We start from the raw sequence: 19243 nt of genomic DNA on the forward strand, positions 1-19243 counted from the left end.
ATATTATACACGACATTTATATCCAAGTTATGTGAAAAGTGTATATGAGAAGTATATACACTCAAATCAAAAATTTTTGGGCTGATTTCTGGGTTGACAATACTTTTTGTAAACAAAATTAGATTATGATAGTTCCTACAATCGGTATTGTTAACGATTTTTACAATATTGCGGAAATTCGAAAGTTGTTTTTGTTTTCTATGTTTGGAATAAAAGATGGTATTTTTGGATTTGGATTACAATGTTTGAACAAAACAAATACATTTTTGGAACCAAAACAGATATTTTTGTTCCAACAAAAGCGAAAAATATTTTTTCTCTGCGTGTAGCTCCCATATATATTTTCGTCTGATTTCATGTATTTGATGCACAAAACACGCTATATATCCCCGATTCCAATGAAATTTTGATTGTGTGACGGAATTTGGCCTACAAATAAATGTGCCAAAATCACAATCAGTTCAGATTTGGATGTAGCTCCCATAAATAATTTTGACCGAGTTCAGGTACTTGATGCACCAACACGCTATGTATGTCCAATTTCAATGAAATTTTAAAGTGTGATGGTATTTGGGTAGATGTAAAATTACCAATTTTTATTGAAATCTGTCGAGATTTGTAGAATGTGTTCAGAATTTTTGACTAGAAAAATTTTCGACAAAATATTTTGAAAACCGTTCATATTTCAGGTTATCCTTTTATTAAAAAAAAATATCACGCGGTAGACATAAGGAATGATAATAAAATATTGATTTTCTGATTCATTATTTAAGGAAGCGACTTTGAAGTCAGTAGAAGCCATCATTAATTATAGTACGCGTGTACTTATAGTTGGAGAAAACATTGGAAACATTATTAAATATATGTTATATCTTGAAAACTGATGATCATGTCCACTCTATTCAATACATTATTTTTCCAAAACTACTGAACCTAATTTCATGCAATTTTCAGAAAATATTCAGGAATTTCCCGTGGTCCAAAATGCTATATATTTCCAGAAGATTTTCGGGGCTTATTTTTTATAATCGCTATATTTGCTAAACATATGAGTACATCGGCTTGAAAATTAATTTTCGAGACAACGTTGGTTGGCGCCCCGATCAAGAAAAACGATATATTTATAAATTTCCTTAAATGGTGAGGTTCAACGGTCCATCAGCCATGAAAAACTAAAACATATAAGTCTCAAAAAGCGGGAGAATTCGACTTAGCATTTTTTTAAATTTTATAATTAGATCGCTGTAGGATAAAGACAGGGGACATGGACGATAATAAATCTTAAAAAGTATCAATGGGCGAAAAAAAACGACAAAGTCCGTAAGAGAAAAGAAGGGCTACAGACGGTTTGACAATGGACCGAAGAAGTGAGGTAGAAATACCTATTTCTGAATTGTCAATTGTCAAAGTAAATAAAGAGTTGTCATTAAAACTCATTACGACGGGCCAGCAAAGCGGACATGGGTCTGCTAGTATAAAATATAAAATTTGGAGGGTTGGCGTTTTTTATTTGGGATGACGACTTCTATTTTGCTTTTCAAAATACTCAGGCTTGAAGCAAAATAGAAGTCGTCATCCAAAATAAAAAAACGCCAACTCTTTTAATTGAGAGACCGGGCACCGTCGAGAATGTGTGGTTTATTGCTGTAAAATAAGCAATACCAACAAATTAGTTATATGTTTTTCGTTGAGACTCAAGGAACGCATAGCAGTGGGAAAGATTTGATTTTGTTTGCAAATGAAGTTGCTCGAGTTTAGGTAGTGCCAACGAAATTCTCGATCAGAATGCTTCTTTGGATACGCATCAATTCGAGTCAGCAATTGACACTAAGGTATAAAAAGTTTCTTGTTGAAAAACGAGAAACAAGGGAACTGATGAGGATCTGTGGCGAGGTCCGAAACTATAGTCTTCCCTGCCTTACCCCTTGTTAAACATTGCCAATTTTTCCCACTAATATATTAAAGTTGTTTTAATATAATATTAAAACAACGACTAGGGGAATATAAAATATAAGGAATAAAATATTAAATATATAATATATAATATAAAGTATAAAATACAAAATAAAAAATATATAATATAAACTATAAAATACAAAATACAATTTTTAAAATATAAAATAAAATATATACAATATGAAATACAAAGTATAAAATGTAAAAATAAATATAAAAAGAAATAAATATAAAATACAAAATATAAATTTTAAAATATAAAATAAAAAATATATAATATGTAAAAATAAAAAGAAATAAATATAAAATTTAAAATATAATATATAAAATATTATCTATTAAATATATTATAACTGTTTCATTACAGGTCTTTACCTTTATACTTTAGTTGTACAAACATTTTCCACTGATAATTTAGGATTCCTGCAATATGCTCTAATCGGATGGGGTAAGCATACAACATGATTACATATCCCAATACATAATCAATTATTTGTCGGTTGTGTGTTTTACCACATTTCCTAAATTAATTTTGTCCCCTCCTCCCTTCCAATTGTTTTTTTCTAGGCTGCCCAGCTGTTATTGTCTTTGCCTGGTCGATAGCTAAAATTTATGCACCACCTTTAAATACCGAAAGATTTATTGGGGTAAGTTCAATTTAATAATAAACAAATAATAACAATTTAATACTGGAATAATAAACAACAATTCGAGTTGGTTTTTGTTGTGGGGTAAAAGATAAAAGCAAATTTTACCGAAACCAAAGACAGACGGCTAACCCGCGTTCAATAAAGAGCCAATAAAATGTTTGGTTTGGCCTAATTTGTTTAATTTTGTATATCGCGACTAAAAGTGGCATAGTAGGTGGGATTTTTTTTTGGCGAATAAATGACGTCACAGTCTTAGAAAGAACAACAGTTTCTGCACACAGAGGCCTTGCATGAGGTTAATGGGCTTATAGAAGATTTCTTTTTAATATAATTAGAAGAAAAACAAAATACGTATATTATTTTATTACTTTGTTTTTGTTTAATTTTGCAATTTAGCAGATGTGTTTACGATTTGCAAGCCGCAGGATACGGATAAATGAAGATGCTGATGTTTTTATTAGGAACATTTTTGCTTTTTATACCCTCCACCATAGTATGGAGAGTATATTCAATTTGTTTTTCCGTTTGTAACGCATTGAAATAGCATTTGCGACCTATAATAATAATTGTTCCACAAACATCCCATACGGGACAGGGGAGATTTCTCTCATATCAATGAGTACACCCCGATTCATATTAGCTCAATGATATGGGACCTACTGTTTATCGCCGAGTCCAAACGGCGTGTCTTACGACACCACTTTATAGAGAAGTTTTACATGGCTGAAATACACAGGAAATGTCCCCAACATTACTGAGGTGTATTTTGCCACCGTTGACAATTTTAATGTTGCCTGACCGGGGAATCGAATCCACGACCTTCTGCGTGCAATGCATACCATTGCATCACGGTGGCACCCGATTTGCGACCTATAAAGTATATATTCTTGATCAGGGTAAAATTCTGAGTCGATCTGTGCATGTCCGTCCGTCAGTGGTAATCACTCTAGCATCCACAAAACTGGATATAAGACGCTAACATTTTGGGAAGGTGTCAAATAAAAGATTATTATAAGCTTATACACAAGGGTAGTTGTGTTGGGTATCACATAGTCGGACCCTCCCGACTATAGCCTTTGCTCACTTGTTTGATTTTATTGTTAGGTCATAGGCTAAAAATATTTATTTCATAGCAATACCATTTTCTAAAGGTATGATATTCGTATACACACCTCAACCCAAGTTTGTATCCTAAATTGCTGGTACTGTTTCTGCTTAAATATTTTCCAAAGCATCAATTTCCCAAAAATATTTTTTTTTCTTTTTCGACGATGTTAGCAGATTTTTATTGATTTTTTCTTCATACCAATGGACTTCTATTTACCCATACCTTTTATTTAACATTTTATTATCCTCCCCCCACCAGCACAGATTTCAAGCTTCGCAAGCTGGTGTATTTTATCAGAAACACATCAAGTATTTAAAACATCCTTCGTCATAGTTTTTTTTTTTTGTTAAGTTTTATCTTTTTCAATCACTTTTTGAAGAAAGCCCTTATTCATGCACTTTGAAGTGTTTTTGGAATTTAAGATGAGATTATTTTCTCATCCATTTCACTTTCAGCTTGAAACAATTTATGCAAATTTGGTTATTCAACTCCACTTTATGGCTGTTTTTGAAATGATTGTAACGTTGATTTTGATTTCTGGAAATCAATTGTCTGCCTAGAACAAGATTTGATATCTTCTTCACATGAAAGTGATTGAAGAGTATCTCAATGCTGTCGATGATGATGATGATGGAAAGGAAGTCGGTATGTCTGTCTCTTAAGGTTGGTAGTGATTGTTGAAATTCAAGAATATGAAAAAGGTATTTTTGTTTAAAAGTATATGTGAAAGGTGTTTATATGGCAAAAGTAAACTCAATTATAATAAAATATTTTTCTTGACAATTTCATTATTTTATTGATTAAAAATTGCAATAATATTTATTGCGCAACTTAATTTCCATAAAATAATAAATTAAACTATAATATGAATTAATGATGTCCAACATGTCAATATACAAATGTCACATTGTGATGCCTTAGGAAATTCGATGTCAACCGGCACATAATTGTCCATATTTTATTCATTCTTCCGTAAATCTGCCTCAATGTAGACATGTAAACGGAATCATGTGATTACTGAATAGTTGATCCATGTTATGACTGCAGGACATTTGCATAATCATCTCATAAATAATGTTCTGATTAATTATTGTCATGTCGCAAATTCAGGTGTTTGTGTGTGTGTTTCTTTGTACTTGGGTAATTACAATGCGTAGGCATTTACTCCGAACCATGGACATTAACCATATCAAGTACAAATGAACATTATTACTTACATATCTAAGAAGCTGGTGCGTTTGCCATTGGGACAAGTCTTAATTTCGATATTAAATTTTTTGCTGGATACCCACAAGTATTAAAATTAAGAACAGAACATTAACAGCCTGTTTATGTATATCGATACGAAAATGTATGTGAATGAAACACATCCAAACTTTAATTTTCGAAAAATTATTTCCTTTGCTTTTACTTCAAAAAAAAAAAACAAATTTGAAAAACATACATGAGTTTGGTAGTATTTCTTACGCATTAATTTTCTAATTGACATACATAAACAGGCTGTAAATAAAGTTTCAGTACGATGATATTCTGATCTTCTATAGAAAGGCTTTGTTGTTTTTTATATAAAGTCCTAGTTGTCTTGTAGAGTTAGGCATCCCAATCTTCTATAGGTGGATCATCTCGTCTTCAATAAAATTACCTTCTGGTATTTCATTCAAAGATCTTATGGCATTCCAGAGAAATATCTTTGGCTCTTCTAGAGGAAGGTCATCTGTAATGGGATTCTGAAACTTTTTTGCAGTTACCAACAAAATTCGGTAACACTAAAACGCAGAATTATGAAGGACAAGTAAAAAAAGTATCAGTCGGCTTTGCCGACAGAGATATACCCGCAGCCCATGTGAATTGAAACTTTCATCTACGGAAAGATCGAATGTATTCAGCGTCTTTTCAGAATTTTTTTGCCCTGTTTGGACATTTGAACTTGTCGTCGAAAATGTCGATTAGGATTAAAGTTCAAAAGTATTGCGGAGGAGGTGCTCGAAGGAATGGACCGACATTATCCATTAAGGAAGTGTATCTTGTTTTGGGAGTCATATATTTTCGATAGATATCGCGCCCACTAGTCATTTCAGTGGGTCATCGTATAATTCTTGGAAAACATAATACCGATGTAAACAGGACCACAACGAACAGCATCGGTATATATTTCCAAAGAATCTTCGAACAGACCCTAAACTGGAAATAGACACAAAGTTTGGACCAAATTGGTTGCCCCGTTCAAGAGATAGTTTTTATATTTTTTTAATATTGGGGAAGTACTGGAAGTTGTGGACCGGTATTGCCCACCTTCGAACTGAAACTATGTTTGAACAAATTATGACGAATGCTAAATTTTAGACCAAATCCGTTGATCCCTACACATGGGCATTTTACACCTTTTGGGCTGCTTTTTCAAGAAGTATGGACTTGCCCCTGAAAAACTTTTACCGTCGTAGTGGAGGCAGCGAATGCAAGTTGCTTCAACAAAAATCAAAGTGATTCGAGAGCAGGTCTTAAAGTGAACTTCGAATCTGAAATTTTTGTTTAAGGTACCCGAAGAAATTTACAAACATAGTCAATATTCGAACCTGATATATATCTGTAGGCCTATTCTGTAACTTTTTAACAACTTTACTCATTGTTTATGTTACAACAATTTCATTTGTTTGTTTTATTGTTGTTACAAAAACAAAAGAAATTTAAACAATATCGAAAGTTGTTAAAATTTACAGAATAGGCCTACTGGTATATATGTATATTAGGATGTGTAAAGCATGGTCCAAATCGGTTACTCCGTTCAAGAGTTATCGTGCATACAAATTTTCCGAACATTTTCGAACCGGAAGGAGTGGACCGATATAACCCATCTTCGAACTCAAACTAAGTTTAGACAAAGTATTACCGATTTCAAATTGTGGACCGAATCGGTTGATCCCTTCGAGAGTTATAGTGCTCTCCAGCCACCTTTCGGACTATTTTCTCAAGAAGTATGGACTTGCCCCTGAAAAAACTTTTACTGTCTTTATGGATGCAGCTAATGCAAGTTGCTTCAACAAAAATCAAAGTGATTCGAGAGCAGGTCTTAAAGTGAACTTCGAATCCGAAATTTTGTGTGGGAGGTACCCGAAGAAGTTGACAAATATTGTCCATATTCGAAGCTGTTATATATCTGGTATATATATATATATATTAGGATGTGTAAAGTATGGACTAAATCGGTCACTCCCTTCAAGAGTTATTGTACGCACAATTTTCCGAATATTTTTGAAAATTTGTTGGGGGAGGTACCACCTGAGGGAGTATACCGATGTGGCTTATCTTCGAACTTAAACTAAGTTTGGACAAAATATTACGAAGGCGAAATTTTGGATCGAATCGGCAGATCCGTTCGAGAGTTATTTTGCGCTCCAACCACTACACATAGGGTCATAGGGTTTTTTTTGCACCTTCCAGGCTATTTTCTCAGGACTTAGACTTGCCCCTTATGACGCTTTTATTCACTGTCGTATGTGGGGCAGAGAATACAAGTTGTTACAACAAAAATCAAAGCGATTCGACAGCAGGTCCTAAACTGAACTTTTCCGAAATTTTGTGTGGGAGTACCGGAAACTCCCATCGCTTTGATTTTTGTATCGGAGTACACCGATACAACCCATCTACAACAACCCATATTTGGACAAAATATTACGAAAACCAAATTGTATATAAGAACAACTCCAGGTTTTTAGGAAGACCTTTTCAGTTTCTTTGAGAAAAACTCCTGGTCTCCTAGAAGACCTTCCAGTCATCTATGGGAAGACCTCCCGGTCTAATATGTATAAGAAGAACTTCCGGCCTTCTATAAGAAGACCTTCTTATTTATATAGAAATACCTTCTGGTGTTCTATAGGAAGACCTCTTGGTCTTTTATAAGAATGCCTTCCGACGACCGAAGACCTTCTTAACTTCTTTAAGAAGACCTTCCGGAAGACTTTCTTGTCTTCTATATGAAGACTTTCTGGTCTTCTATAGAAAAAATCTCCTGCTCTTCTTTAGGATGACCATCTGGTCTTCTATAGGAAGACCTTCTTCTATATTAAGATCTTCTGGAATTCTTTAGAAAGACCTACTGGACTTCGTTAGGAAGACTAGGAGTTATATACGAAGATCTTGTGTTCATCTTTAGGAAGACGTTCATTCATCTTTATGGAAAATTTTGGGTCGTGACTTCTTCTAGAGAAATACTTTCTGGTCTTCTATAGAAAGACTTTCTGATTTTCTATAGGAATACATTCTGGTCTTCTATAGAAAAACCTTCTGGCCTTTTGTAGGATAACCTTCCCTTCATCTATACTATTGCCTTCTGATCTTCTCTAGGATGACCTTCTGGTCTTCTGACGGAAGGCATTATGGAATTCTATAGGAAGCCCTTCTGGTATTCTATTTTGTTTTTTTATGGGAAAACCTACTGGAATTCTCTAGGATGTCCTTCTTATATCCTTTAGGATGACCTTCTGGTTTTCTATAGGAAAATCTTCTGTACTTCCATAGGATAACCTTCTGGCATACTTCTAGGGAAGACTTTCTGGTCTTCTATAGGAAGACTTTCTGATCTTCGATAGGAAGACTTTTCTTGACTTCTTTGGGGAAGACCTTCTTCTATATGAAGATCTTCTGGAGTTCTTTAGAAAGACATACTTGCCTTCGTTAGGAAGACTAGGAGTTATATACGAAGATCTTTTGGTCATCTTTAGGAAGACCTTCATGTCATCTTTAAGGAGAATTTTGGGTCTTGCGTTCTTCTAGAGGAAGACTTTCTTGTATTCTATAGGAAGACTTTCTGATCTTCGATAGAAAGATTTTCTGGTCTTCTATAGGAATACTTTCTGATTTTCTTCTATAGAAAAACCTTCTGGTCTTCTGTAGGATAACCTTCCCTTGATCTATACGATTGCCTTCAGGTATTCTCTAGAATGACCTTCTGGTCTTCTGACGGAAGGCATTCTGGTATTCTATAGGAAGTCCTTCTGGTATTCTATTTTGGTTTTTTTTTTATGGGAAAACATACTGGAATTCTCTGGGATGTCCTTCTGGTATTCTTTAGGATGGCCTTTTATGTTTTTCTGTAGGAAAATCTTCTGTACTTCCATAGGATGACCTTCTGGTCTTCTATAGGAAGACTTCCTTTTCTTTTATAGGAAAATGTTCTGGTTTTGTATAGGACGACCTTCTATAGGAATGACTTCCTGTATTCCACATGATGTCATTCTGGTTTTCTATAGGGAAACCTTCTGGTATTCGTTAGGAAACCTTCTGCTCTGGTCATCTATAGGAAGATATGTTGGTATTCTATAGGTTGACCTTCTGGTCTTTTATAGGAAGATCTTCCTGCCTTCTATAAAAAGACCTTCTGGTCTTCTATAGGATTACCTTTTAGTCTTCTATAGGAAGACCTTCTGATATTTTGTAGGATGACCTTCTGGTCTGCTATAGAAAGGACTTCTGGTATTATTTAGAAAGACTTTCTAGCTTAACACCTTTTGATATTTGTTTGAGAAGACCTCTTGTCTTCTACAAGAAGTCCTTCTGGTCTGCTACAGGAAGACCTTCCGGATCTATACGTCTTCTGCACGATGTATGTATTTCCGGTTGTTCTTTGGCTTACCTTTTGTTTGCCTTTTGGAAGTAACAAGATTTGTTGTTTTTCGTTTCAAATTCACTGTAGGGCTTTTTATTTACATTTAAGTTAGGTTATAGGTTTAAGTAGGCAATATTTACAAATTCTTTAGGTTTTAAGTAGATAATGTTTAGGCAATTTTTAGGTGATTTCAATTTAGATTTTAGGCAAATAAATGGACAATTTTAGCATGTAAGTTTAGGGTAATTTAAAATAGCAAATTTCAGAGATAATTTAAGGTAAGTATTTGTGTGTGTGTGTGTGTTTTAAGTTAGGTTTTAGCTTGTAAGTTAACTTTTAAGTAGCACAATTGTAGGTTAAGTAGGTTTTAAATATCAAATTTAGGTTTTAACAATTTTTTCCTGTTTTGTTCTTTAATTTATTTGGCACTTTGTGGTATTTTGTGTTTATAAATTCAATGTATGTTTCGTTTGTATAAATTCACTTTTGTTTCTATATGTTGATTTTGTGTTGTATGTGTTTCATTGCTCCTTGCAACTTTATGTTTAATTTTTAAATGGTTGATTTTTATGTTTTATAAAAGTTCAGTGTTCTAGTGTTCTGTAATATTTAAATTGTTAAAGTTCACTGATGTTTTTGCTTTTTGTTTGATGTTTTGCACTTGTCACTGGGGGGTTTGGAAACTTACTTGAAACTTACGCGTTCGCGGTTAGAAAAAGAACTGGCCGATGCAATAATTTGCATCAGCTTAGCTAACCGATTTACAAATCTACTTTATGCTTATTTACTTCCAATCGGTTGGAATTTACCGGTGACTGCGCATGAGTGTGTGTGAACTATTTACCATGTTTACAACTTTTAGGTTTTACATATTTTCTAATTTTTGCCGCAGTCACCGCTAACTCCAACCGACAGTAGCGAGCAAAAGTTTACGAATTTATAAACATTTCTGGGCCCCCGAGTGACAAGTGTAAACTACTATACGATTCTATATATATATATATCAAGCTTTTTGTAGAAAATTAACTTATGTTGAAACTGAGGTATGGGGTATTGTAACTCGCGATCAGTTTTACTATACCATAACTTTTGACCGCATTTCGGCAAAATAAACTGTTTTAGCCCGATTCACCGAGGGGTTTCTTAAAATAATAATTTCAGCGGAAGCTGTGGTCGTACTAATGTAAAAAAATCGGAAAAAATCGTTGAAATTAACGAGTTTCATTATGTTATTTTCCAATTAGTGGTTTTACAACACAATGTAGAGCTTAATGCTCAAAAGAGAAGTTAAAGAGCACACTTCAGAGTTGAAGTTTCTAATGTATCATTTTTTAATATATCCACTGTATCTACCTCAAACGGATGCTGACATTTTGAAACCTGAAAAATGGGGTTTTTTGAATTTTTGCTCTAATCGGGACGCGCAGCTGGATTTCCCTAAAAGTTTTTTATTTGATTGTAGTACTCGCGATTTCGCATTTTTTAATGTATAACATGAGGGTGTAGCCCTCACAGGATCACAGTAATCTGCGCCTAAACACGAAATTTTTGTGCGTAAATTTTTCTGAAAAACCTATTTTTTTGGTTTAAAATTTACAAACGTCATTCGATTTCCGTGGAAACCCGCGTAAATTTAGTTTTTTTACGTTCTGAATCTAACAAGCCACGACGCGTAAAAATCCACCCACTAGATCGGCGGATATGATACCCCTCAAATTTCGAAAATTTGCAAAAAATTATTTTGAAAATATCGCATATTAAAACGCTTTTTGATGTGTCAGTTCTACTTAAATAAATAGATCAATACTCGTGTTTAAACTGCGCGAAAACAGATATTTAAAAACTCTCGTAAATCCAGACATATAATAGATTTTTTCTAAAAATTGAGTGCGATGCTACATCCACGGTTCTTGATGGATCGCATTGAAACGGCATAGAAGGATGTACTTTTTAATGGTGATTATTGAAATCGTATGCGCATAAAATGTAAATGAACTTCGCGGAAATTATGACCATTTTACTGTATTTTGTACCCTTAAATGCAGCAGATGCTACATCGTGGCCGCCAAATAGAATTTGACAAACTGTACATCAAATAAAAGGGATTGATTCGCTGTGTTGGAAAATCGGATGCGCATCATGTCATTTTCATAATTACGCGGTTTATATGCGTCTCAAATGTTGTAATATTCAATATAACATTATTTTAACGTTATGCCACAATTGGAATTCCTAGTGATTTAATATAAGGTTCTAATAATATTATCCAATAGGCAAACTATAAGCGAAAAATTTGTTACAGCGGAATAGCATCATTATTGAGTGAAATTTTGACGAAAATGCCGAAGAACTCAAGCCTTTGTTCTCCAACTTTTGCTATAAAACCATAAAAAAATAAAATTAGAATAACATGATGTTAATTTTTTCGTAATATTTTCTTCGTATTTTTGCAAATAACATGAATACTATAGCTCCAACCTTCACAACTTAGGTTTCATTTTATTCCTCAAAATGTCTGGATGCTGTTATAATTTTTTTATATATTTTTCGTAACTATGAGCGCTATTGTTTCAAAAATATGTTGGTAAATACGTGAAATTATTTAACAAATTTGATTTTTCGCGAATCCATTGAGACTTCGCGATTATTTTTTGCATCATCGCAAAGGTTACGAATTCAGTTAACGATAATAGGATATAACAGCTAACTATATTAAGCCGCGATTTTTTTAGAATTTTTTCTAATTATCATAATTAAAACGGTCATATCTTTTGCGCGCAACGATCAAAGTTAATAACGAAAGCAGATTTGGAATGCTGATTTTTTTCATAATCTATGTACCAAAAATCATTGATGTAGTATCAAACAATTTTTTTGATTTTTTTGAAATGGAAAAGACAATTTTAGACATTTTTCCTGATATATATTGCTCCATACAATTCAAAGCCTCTGGCAGATTCCGGATTGGTCCAGCAAACACGTACCCCAGCTGCGTGTTGTAGGCCCGCACATCTCCAATTCCCACCGCCACGCATCCAGTCTTCCTCAACGCATTGTAGGTATCTGCCCCTAGCTCCACCTCTACGGGCGTATTCCCTCTGGGATCTGGGTCGGCCATTGTATGGTTTGTAAAGCCCCTGGTGGGGTCCTCCAGCAGAGCTTCGGAATAAAGTCGTCTGGGGAGGTCGTCGACGATCCTAGCATTTACTTTTAGGGTCCAATTTGTACTAACTCTCCGGGGCGATATGGTAAATGACGTGAAGCGAGCCCCATTGAGTGTTCTTTGCTGCAGGCCAAAGCGTCTGAAGGCAGCGTAGGAAATCTTTGTCATGGTTGCCGATTGGTTCACGAGTGCCCTCACCATCACGAACCCCTCCATCCCCTCTGCTGTAATTCGTATCATTGCGGTGGGCACAAATACCAGATCCCAGGCAAAGGCCGGCGCATTGACGGCTTCAACGTTTAGGGGCACTTCGTCCAATTGAGACGCCCCGTGCAATAAAGTGTGGTGCCGACTGTCACACCTCCGACAGCCGACCAAACTTGGACAATCGGGTGCTAAATGGCTCCTTGCCAAGCAATTGCGGCAATAGCCCCGCCGCTCCACTGTTTCGTATCGCTGGAATGGGGTCTGGCGTCGGAATCGAGGACAGGAGCTGATGTTGTGGTCCTCCTGGCACAGTCCACAGGCATATTGCCAGAAACTCGGCCTTTCGTTGACCAGGCGGGGGTTGGGCCTTGCTCCCGAACGGCCCCTCCTTGGGGATCGATTTGGGCTATGTGCGGGCTGATTTTGGATGTGGGCTGGGCGGTTTCGGCTGCTAGCTTGGCTGCTGGGGCTGCGGCTGCGGTCTTCGTAACGCCAGTCCTGGTTTGGAAGATATGCTGCCATATCTGAAATAAACAGAATGCGAGTACTAAGTTTTTTAAATAAGGATCCGACTAGTCAGTCGGAGAAAAGTTTGACTATTTTTGTAATGGGTCTGCTTATATTGCCTCCAGAAGTCCGTATGTCCACTACTCGAGTATTTTGATCCGTCCCCTGATACGTCCTTATAATCCGTCCCATCTTCCACTCATTGGGAGCGAGTCTATCGTCCTTGATAACGACTAAATCCCCCTCTTTAACGTTTTCCTTTTCATATTTCCATTTTGTTCTTCGATGGAGTTCGTGCAAATATTCTAACTTCCATCGATTGCAAAAATATTGAGAAATGACTCTAAGTCGTTTCCAACGATTTACTAAATTGATGTCTGTGTCTGAGACATCAGGCTCCGCTGGAGCAAGAATAGAAGTTCCTATGAGAAAATGACCCGGAGTCAGGGGTGAAAAATCATCTGGGTCGTCGCTAGCAGGACTTAAAGGTCGCGAATTGAGGCAGGCCTCAATTCGGGCTAAAATTGTTGTGAATTCCTCAAACGTAAAATTCATTTTTGGTAAACTTTTCTTTAAATGTAGCTTAAAGGATTTAACGCCGGCTTCCCACAAGCCGCCCATATGTGGCGCACCAGGTGGGATGAACTTCCAATTAAGGTTTTGATAAAAATTGCTTTCAACAGTAGTTGATTGTAGGCTTTTCATGAGCGCGATTCTATCTCGTTTTACCAAATCAGCTGCGCCAACAAAATTTGTTCCATTATCAGAATAAACGCAAGAAGGGCATCCTCGCCTGCTGACGAATCTTGAAAAAGCAGCGAGAAATGCGTGAGTTGAAAGGTCGCTTGTAGGCTCCAAATGTATTGCCTTTGTAGCAAAACAAATAAAAAGGCACACATATCCTTTTGTGATAAAACACGCTCTTCCCGAATAACTTTTAATGTTAAAAGGTCCAGCGAAATCGACACCTGTGTTCGTGAAAGGCCTAGATAAAAATGTACGCTCAGGCGGAAGAGAAGCCATTATTTGTTCCTGTGTCCTCTTTTTATGTATTATGCATGTTTTACAATTCCGAAGAGTCTTTTTGACCAACGATTTCAATCCAAATATCCAAAATTCGGATCTTATTATTCGGGTCATCAATTGATTTCCACCATGTAACGTGAGTTTATGAACAAAGTCGACCAATAACTGGCTAAAGACCGCTCCGTGCGGCAAAATTATTGGATGGCGCTCATTGTATGTAAGTGCTGTAGATTGTACCAATCTTCCATTGGCTCTCAATATTCCTTTCGAGTCTAAAAATGGATTTAATGTCAAAAGCGAACTTGTCGATGAAATCCGAGTCTTTTTCTCCAATGATTCGTATTCATTCAAATAGAAGAACTTTTGAGTCTGTATTATGCTAGCTCGTTTTCCATCTTGAATCTCGGTAGCTGAAAGCTCCGTTGAAGATATTCTAAGTTGTTGTCGGTTTGATCCGGTATTTTTCCAAAGACGTAAGGCATACGCATATGATCTGTAAACCATTGCTAGCGATGAGAAGTTTTTTAGAGGGTCATCCTTTTCCTCAAAAAGCGTGAGAGTTCTAACAGCTTTTGCTTCCAAATTTGTATCGCTTAGTATTTGATTCGATGGCCATTTTTCTTTGGGCATTTTGAGCCAACGAGGTCCATGCCACCAGAGGTCCTGAGTCTTCAAGTCGGCAGGCGAACATCCTCGACTTGCTAAATCCGCTGGATTGTCCTCCGAGTCAACATGCCTCCAATTCTCTTGGCCAACACTCTCAGAGATCTCCGATACTCTATTTCCCACGAATGTGCTCCAATGACAAGGAGGCTTTTTCAACCACGCCAAAACAATTGTGGAATCTGTCCAAAATTGGGTCGAAAAGTTGGCTATTTGTAAATTGCTCGTTATGGAAACTGCCAATTTAGACAGCAAACCGCACCGCAGAGTTCAAGTCGAGGAATAGAAAGCTTTTTTATCGGAGCTACTCGTGTCTTGGCGGCTAATAAGAAGGTATGAGTGCTGTGATCATTATTTTCAATGCGTACGTAAATCGCAGCTCCATATGCGCTTTCGGATGCGTCACAGAATCCGTGAATTTCTACAGAGCCATCTAATGTGAATTTAATCCATCTTGGAACCTTGAGTTTTTCAATCTTTTGGCTATTTATGACGAAATTTTTCCAATTCATATGAGTTACTGGCTTCAGTGAGTCATCCCAATCGATTTTATCCAGCCAGATTTGCTGCATAATAAGCTTCGCTACTACTACCACTGGCGCGAGCCATCCACATGGGTCAAACAATTTGGCTATTGTTGATAAAACTTCTCGTTTTGTATATTTGTCTTGATTTTTCATTTGTGGTGGCGTAAAAGAGAAGAAATCTCCAGAAATATTCCATCTAATGCCCAGTGTTTTTGTGGAAGCATCCTCAGAAATATCCAACCAATTCAGTGGTAGTAACTTTTCCTCCGGAATATCCTTTATAACGTTATGATCATTCGAAGCCCATTTCATGAGCGTAAAACCAGCAGAGTCCAAAGCTGAGACTAATTCCTTTCTGGCCGTGATCGCTTGTTCTAATGTATGACCGCCAGCCAATACATCATCAACGTATAAGTTATTTAATATTATCTCTGCTGCTTTCGGGTGTAGGTCTTTAATATCCTCTGCTAACTTAATGAGCGTCCTCAATGCTAAAAATGGCGCGCAGTTTACTCCAAAAGTTACTGTTAACAGCTCGAAATCCTCTACAGGGTCTGCCGGTGATTTTCTGAATAAAATCCTTTGGTATTTTGTTTGATTTGGGTCCAAAAGTATTTGCCGATACATCTTAGTGATGTCGGCGTTAAAAGCGTATTTGAAAAATCTCCATTTCAAAATTTGAAGTACTAAGTCCTGTTGTAGTATGGGTCCAGGAAATAAGATGTCGTTGAGACTTGTTTTATTTGATGATGGGCACGAAGCGTTGAATACGACTCTTAGTTTCGTTGTAATACGATCAGGTTTTATTACTGCGTGATGTGGCAGGTAATAATTTGGCATATTGTTAATTTCATTTGGGTTTATTTTCCGCATATGACCAAGTTCTAGGTACTCGAGTATCGATTTATCATATTGTTCCTTAATATCTGGTGTTCTCATAAGTTTCCGTTCCATTCTATAGAATTGTGCTAAGGCAATGTTCCGGGAATTTCCCAATTCCTCACATTTTTTAAATGGGAGAGTCACCACATATCTTCCATCCTTGTTTCGTATTGTTGTATCAATGAAGTTGGTTTCGCAAAATTGGTCTTCTTCTGACCGTAAAACTTTTTTAGGGGTCTCTTCCACCTCCCAAAAACGTGTAAGTATTTTCTCAATTGAAGTTGTATTCAGCAAGGCAATTTGTTTTCTTTGGATAACATTTCCAGGAATGGGTCCTCCAACGATCCATCCAAATTTAGTTCTTTGAGTTAAAATTGATCCAAAAGTTTTCATGGGAATTCCAGGTGTAAATATCAAAGGTCCTATATCCATACCGATGAGTAAGTCAATAGGTTGACTGATGTAAAACTTTGGATCAGCTAGCTCCAATGATGTTATATCTCGAAGTTGTGATTTATCTAAGTTTTGTGGTGGTAGATTTGATGGTAGAGTCTTTAAAACCGGAGCCCAAACGTCCAGTTTAAAGCTAGGGTCGAACTTGGATTTCAATGTAAACAGGCAAGATTTCGTCGAAGTCTCCGAGACAAATTGATTTAATCCAGTGACATGTACTAAGTTATTCTTTGTTGGTAATTTCAGCAGATTTTTTAGTTTTTCCGAAATGAAAGTGGATTGTGATCCAGAGTCTATGAGTGCTCTTGCATCATAAAGTTGTCCTCTGGTTTCTATTTGTACCATGGCAGTAAAGAGTAGTGTACCTCCAGGTTGTTGCTGACTAATTTGCTTTTCCTGAAGGGTCAGAGTTGTAACTGTTGCTGGTTCTAAATTGTTTGTGGACTGTATTTGTTGTGTATGAGTGGCGGCACTGTTTCTAGGTTGTGTCTCCACTCGAGCTAGGTATGTATTTGAAGATTGGGTTTCCGTTCCCTTATGTAACAAAGTGTGATGTCTCATCGTACAAGTTCGACATCCAAAACGACTCTTACAATCCTTTACTCCATGGTTCGCTGACAAGCAGTTGTAGCATAAATGAGATGTCTTCACGATATGAATTCTATCATTTACATTCTTCTTCTGAAATTCCGTACAATCTCGTATAAAGTGTGTAGATCTGCAAACTTGGCATGTTTGGGCAACTTGTTTGTTATTTTGAGTTCTATTCTGTTGTTGTATCTGGCTAGAATTGGGTCTTCCTCCAGAATTATTCGTACTCCTTGTAACATTTGTTTGAAATGTGTTAAAAAATCTAGGTTTGTTGAATGTGGGTGGTTTCTGCTGATTGAATTTCGAAGTCGAAGGTTTTACATTTCCAACTGATTCCATTGTTTTGAATTTGTTTGTTAAAAAAGTATCAAATTGTTCCCATTTCGGGAGTATTTTACAGTTGCTAAGTGAGTTCTCGAATTCCTCCAAAAAATTCCTCGGTAATTTTGAAGAGCAAATGTATATTAGAAGAGGATCCCATCCTTTGACATCGACTTCCAATAATTCCAAAGTTTGTATGCTGCTATTGACAGTTCTTTGTAGTTTTTGTATGGAGTGACTTGAATCTGCGGAAACTCCTGGCAGATTAAAAAGTGTCTTTATTTCCTCATTTACTTGCATCCGTTTATTCTCGTAACGATCAGTAAGACTTTTCCATGCAAGCTCAAAACCATCATTGGTTAATGGTACGTGACAAATAATTTCCTTTGCTTCCCCAGTGGTCTTCGCTTCTTCTTATACGAATCCATCGCCTTCATATATTTCTCCCTTAACTTGTTATTATCAATGACCTTTTCTCCTTCCTTTGTATCATGCTCCCGGCAAGCTATATAAGCCTCCTTTACTATACTCCAATTTGATTTTAATTCCAAACGTGTTGTCTCCAATGTTTCCACGGTGTCATCTGGATTGGTAATTGAAAAAATTGAAATAAAATCCGAAAGATCGTTGACGCTGTTCGCGAATTTATCGCATAATGTTTTGTCCATTTTGCTAATGGTGCGTGAAACTTTTCAAAAATTTTGTTGTTCTACAAAATCCGAAAGAAGCCCAACGAAAAGGACTTACTTTGAAAAAGATTTGAACTTTTCTTAACCTTTTGATTCTCAAAAGTTAGAAAGTTTTCTCTTTACAATAGCTGACAACGAAATAGTGGGTCAATTTTTTCCAAAACTACGCGAAAATCTTGAAAATATTGAAGAAAATTGAAAATATATTCTTAGTCCTGATTACCGCTGTTGTTCCTCAATCCAAAGTCTGGAGAAAATCTTGGATTTTCAAGGAAAATCGTTTTTAAAACGATTGCAAATAATTTTTGATTGAGCGAAAAGTCAAACGAGAGTAGCTTGATCCAATTATAAACGAAGAAAAAATCAATTAAGCGAAGAAAAAACCGAATAAAAACAAATAAAAGTCCAAATCCAAAAAGAAATGTCGGAGAAATTGAAGAAATATCCAGGAAAATTTGTAGTGATTGGCTGCTTCATCCGTCCACCAAACGAGATTTAGTCCATCGTCGAAAATATTTGCTGGGTTGCCGCAAAAATCCAAAAGTCGAAAAATAACGATTTGTAAATCCGAATATTCCACAATTGCATAAAATCTCTTTCTACGTATCCTTTACCAGGAGGATTTTATGGCTTTTCGAAATATTTTTGTTTTTCCAAAAAATATGTTTTAATTTGTGTAGAGCCAGAATATTTGTCTAAATCGGCAAATATTCTACGTAAACGCTAAATATTTTTCCAACTATGCAAAAAAATTGCGGTAGACGACAGTAATTTGGTTTAATAAAAGCAACGTGGAATACCAACAGGTCTCCAAACGATTAAAAACCAACGCAAAATTCAAGAAAAAAAGTATAATTTACCACAAAGTGGTTAATAAGAACAAATTTTTACCAGCAAA

The 19243-nt window shown here is 36.0% G+C and overlaps 1 protein-coding gene across 16 annotated transcripts in view; it reads left to right on the top strand.

The window, feature by feature from the left end:
- Dh44-R2 (Diuretic hormone 44 receptor 2) overlaps positions 1-19243 on the top strand; it is a 194238-nt gene that overhangs the window by 132939 nt on the left and 42056 nt on the right. For all 16 annotated transcript variants that reach the window (XM_073988324.1, XM_073988326.1, XM_073988323.1 and 13 more), the window contains 2 exons: positions 2324-2404; positions 2524-2603. In XM_073988324.1, coding sequence (XP_073844425.1) covers positions 2324-2404; positions 2524-2603 — 161 coding nt within the window. The remainder of the gene's footprint in view (positions 1-2323; positions 2405-2523; positions 2604-19243) is intronic.

Source organism: Musca autumnalis, unplaced genomic scaffold, assembly GCF_047663935.1.
Source record: "Musca autumnalis isolate F117 unplaced genomic scaffold, ASM4766393v1 scaffold_5, whole genome shotgun sequence".
Taxonomy (NCBI): domain Eukaryota; kingdom Metazoa; phylum Arthropoda; class Insecta; order Diptera; family Muscidae; genus Musca; species Musca autumnalis.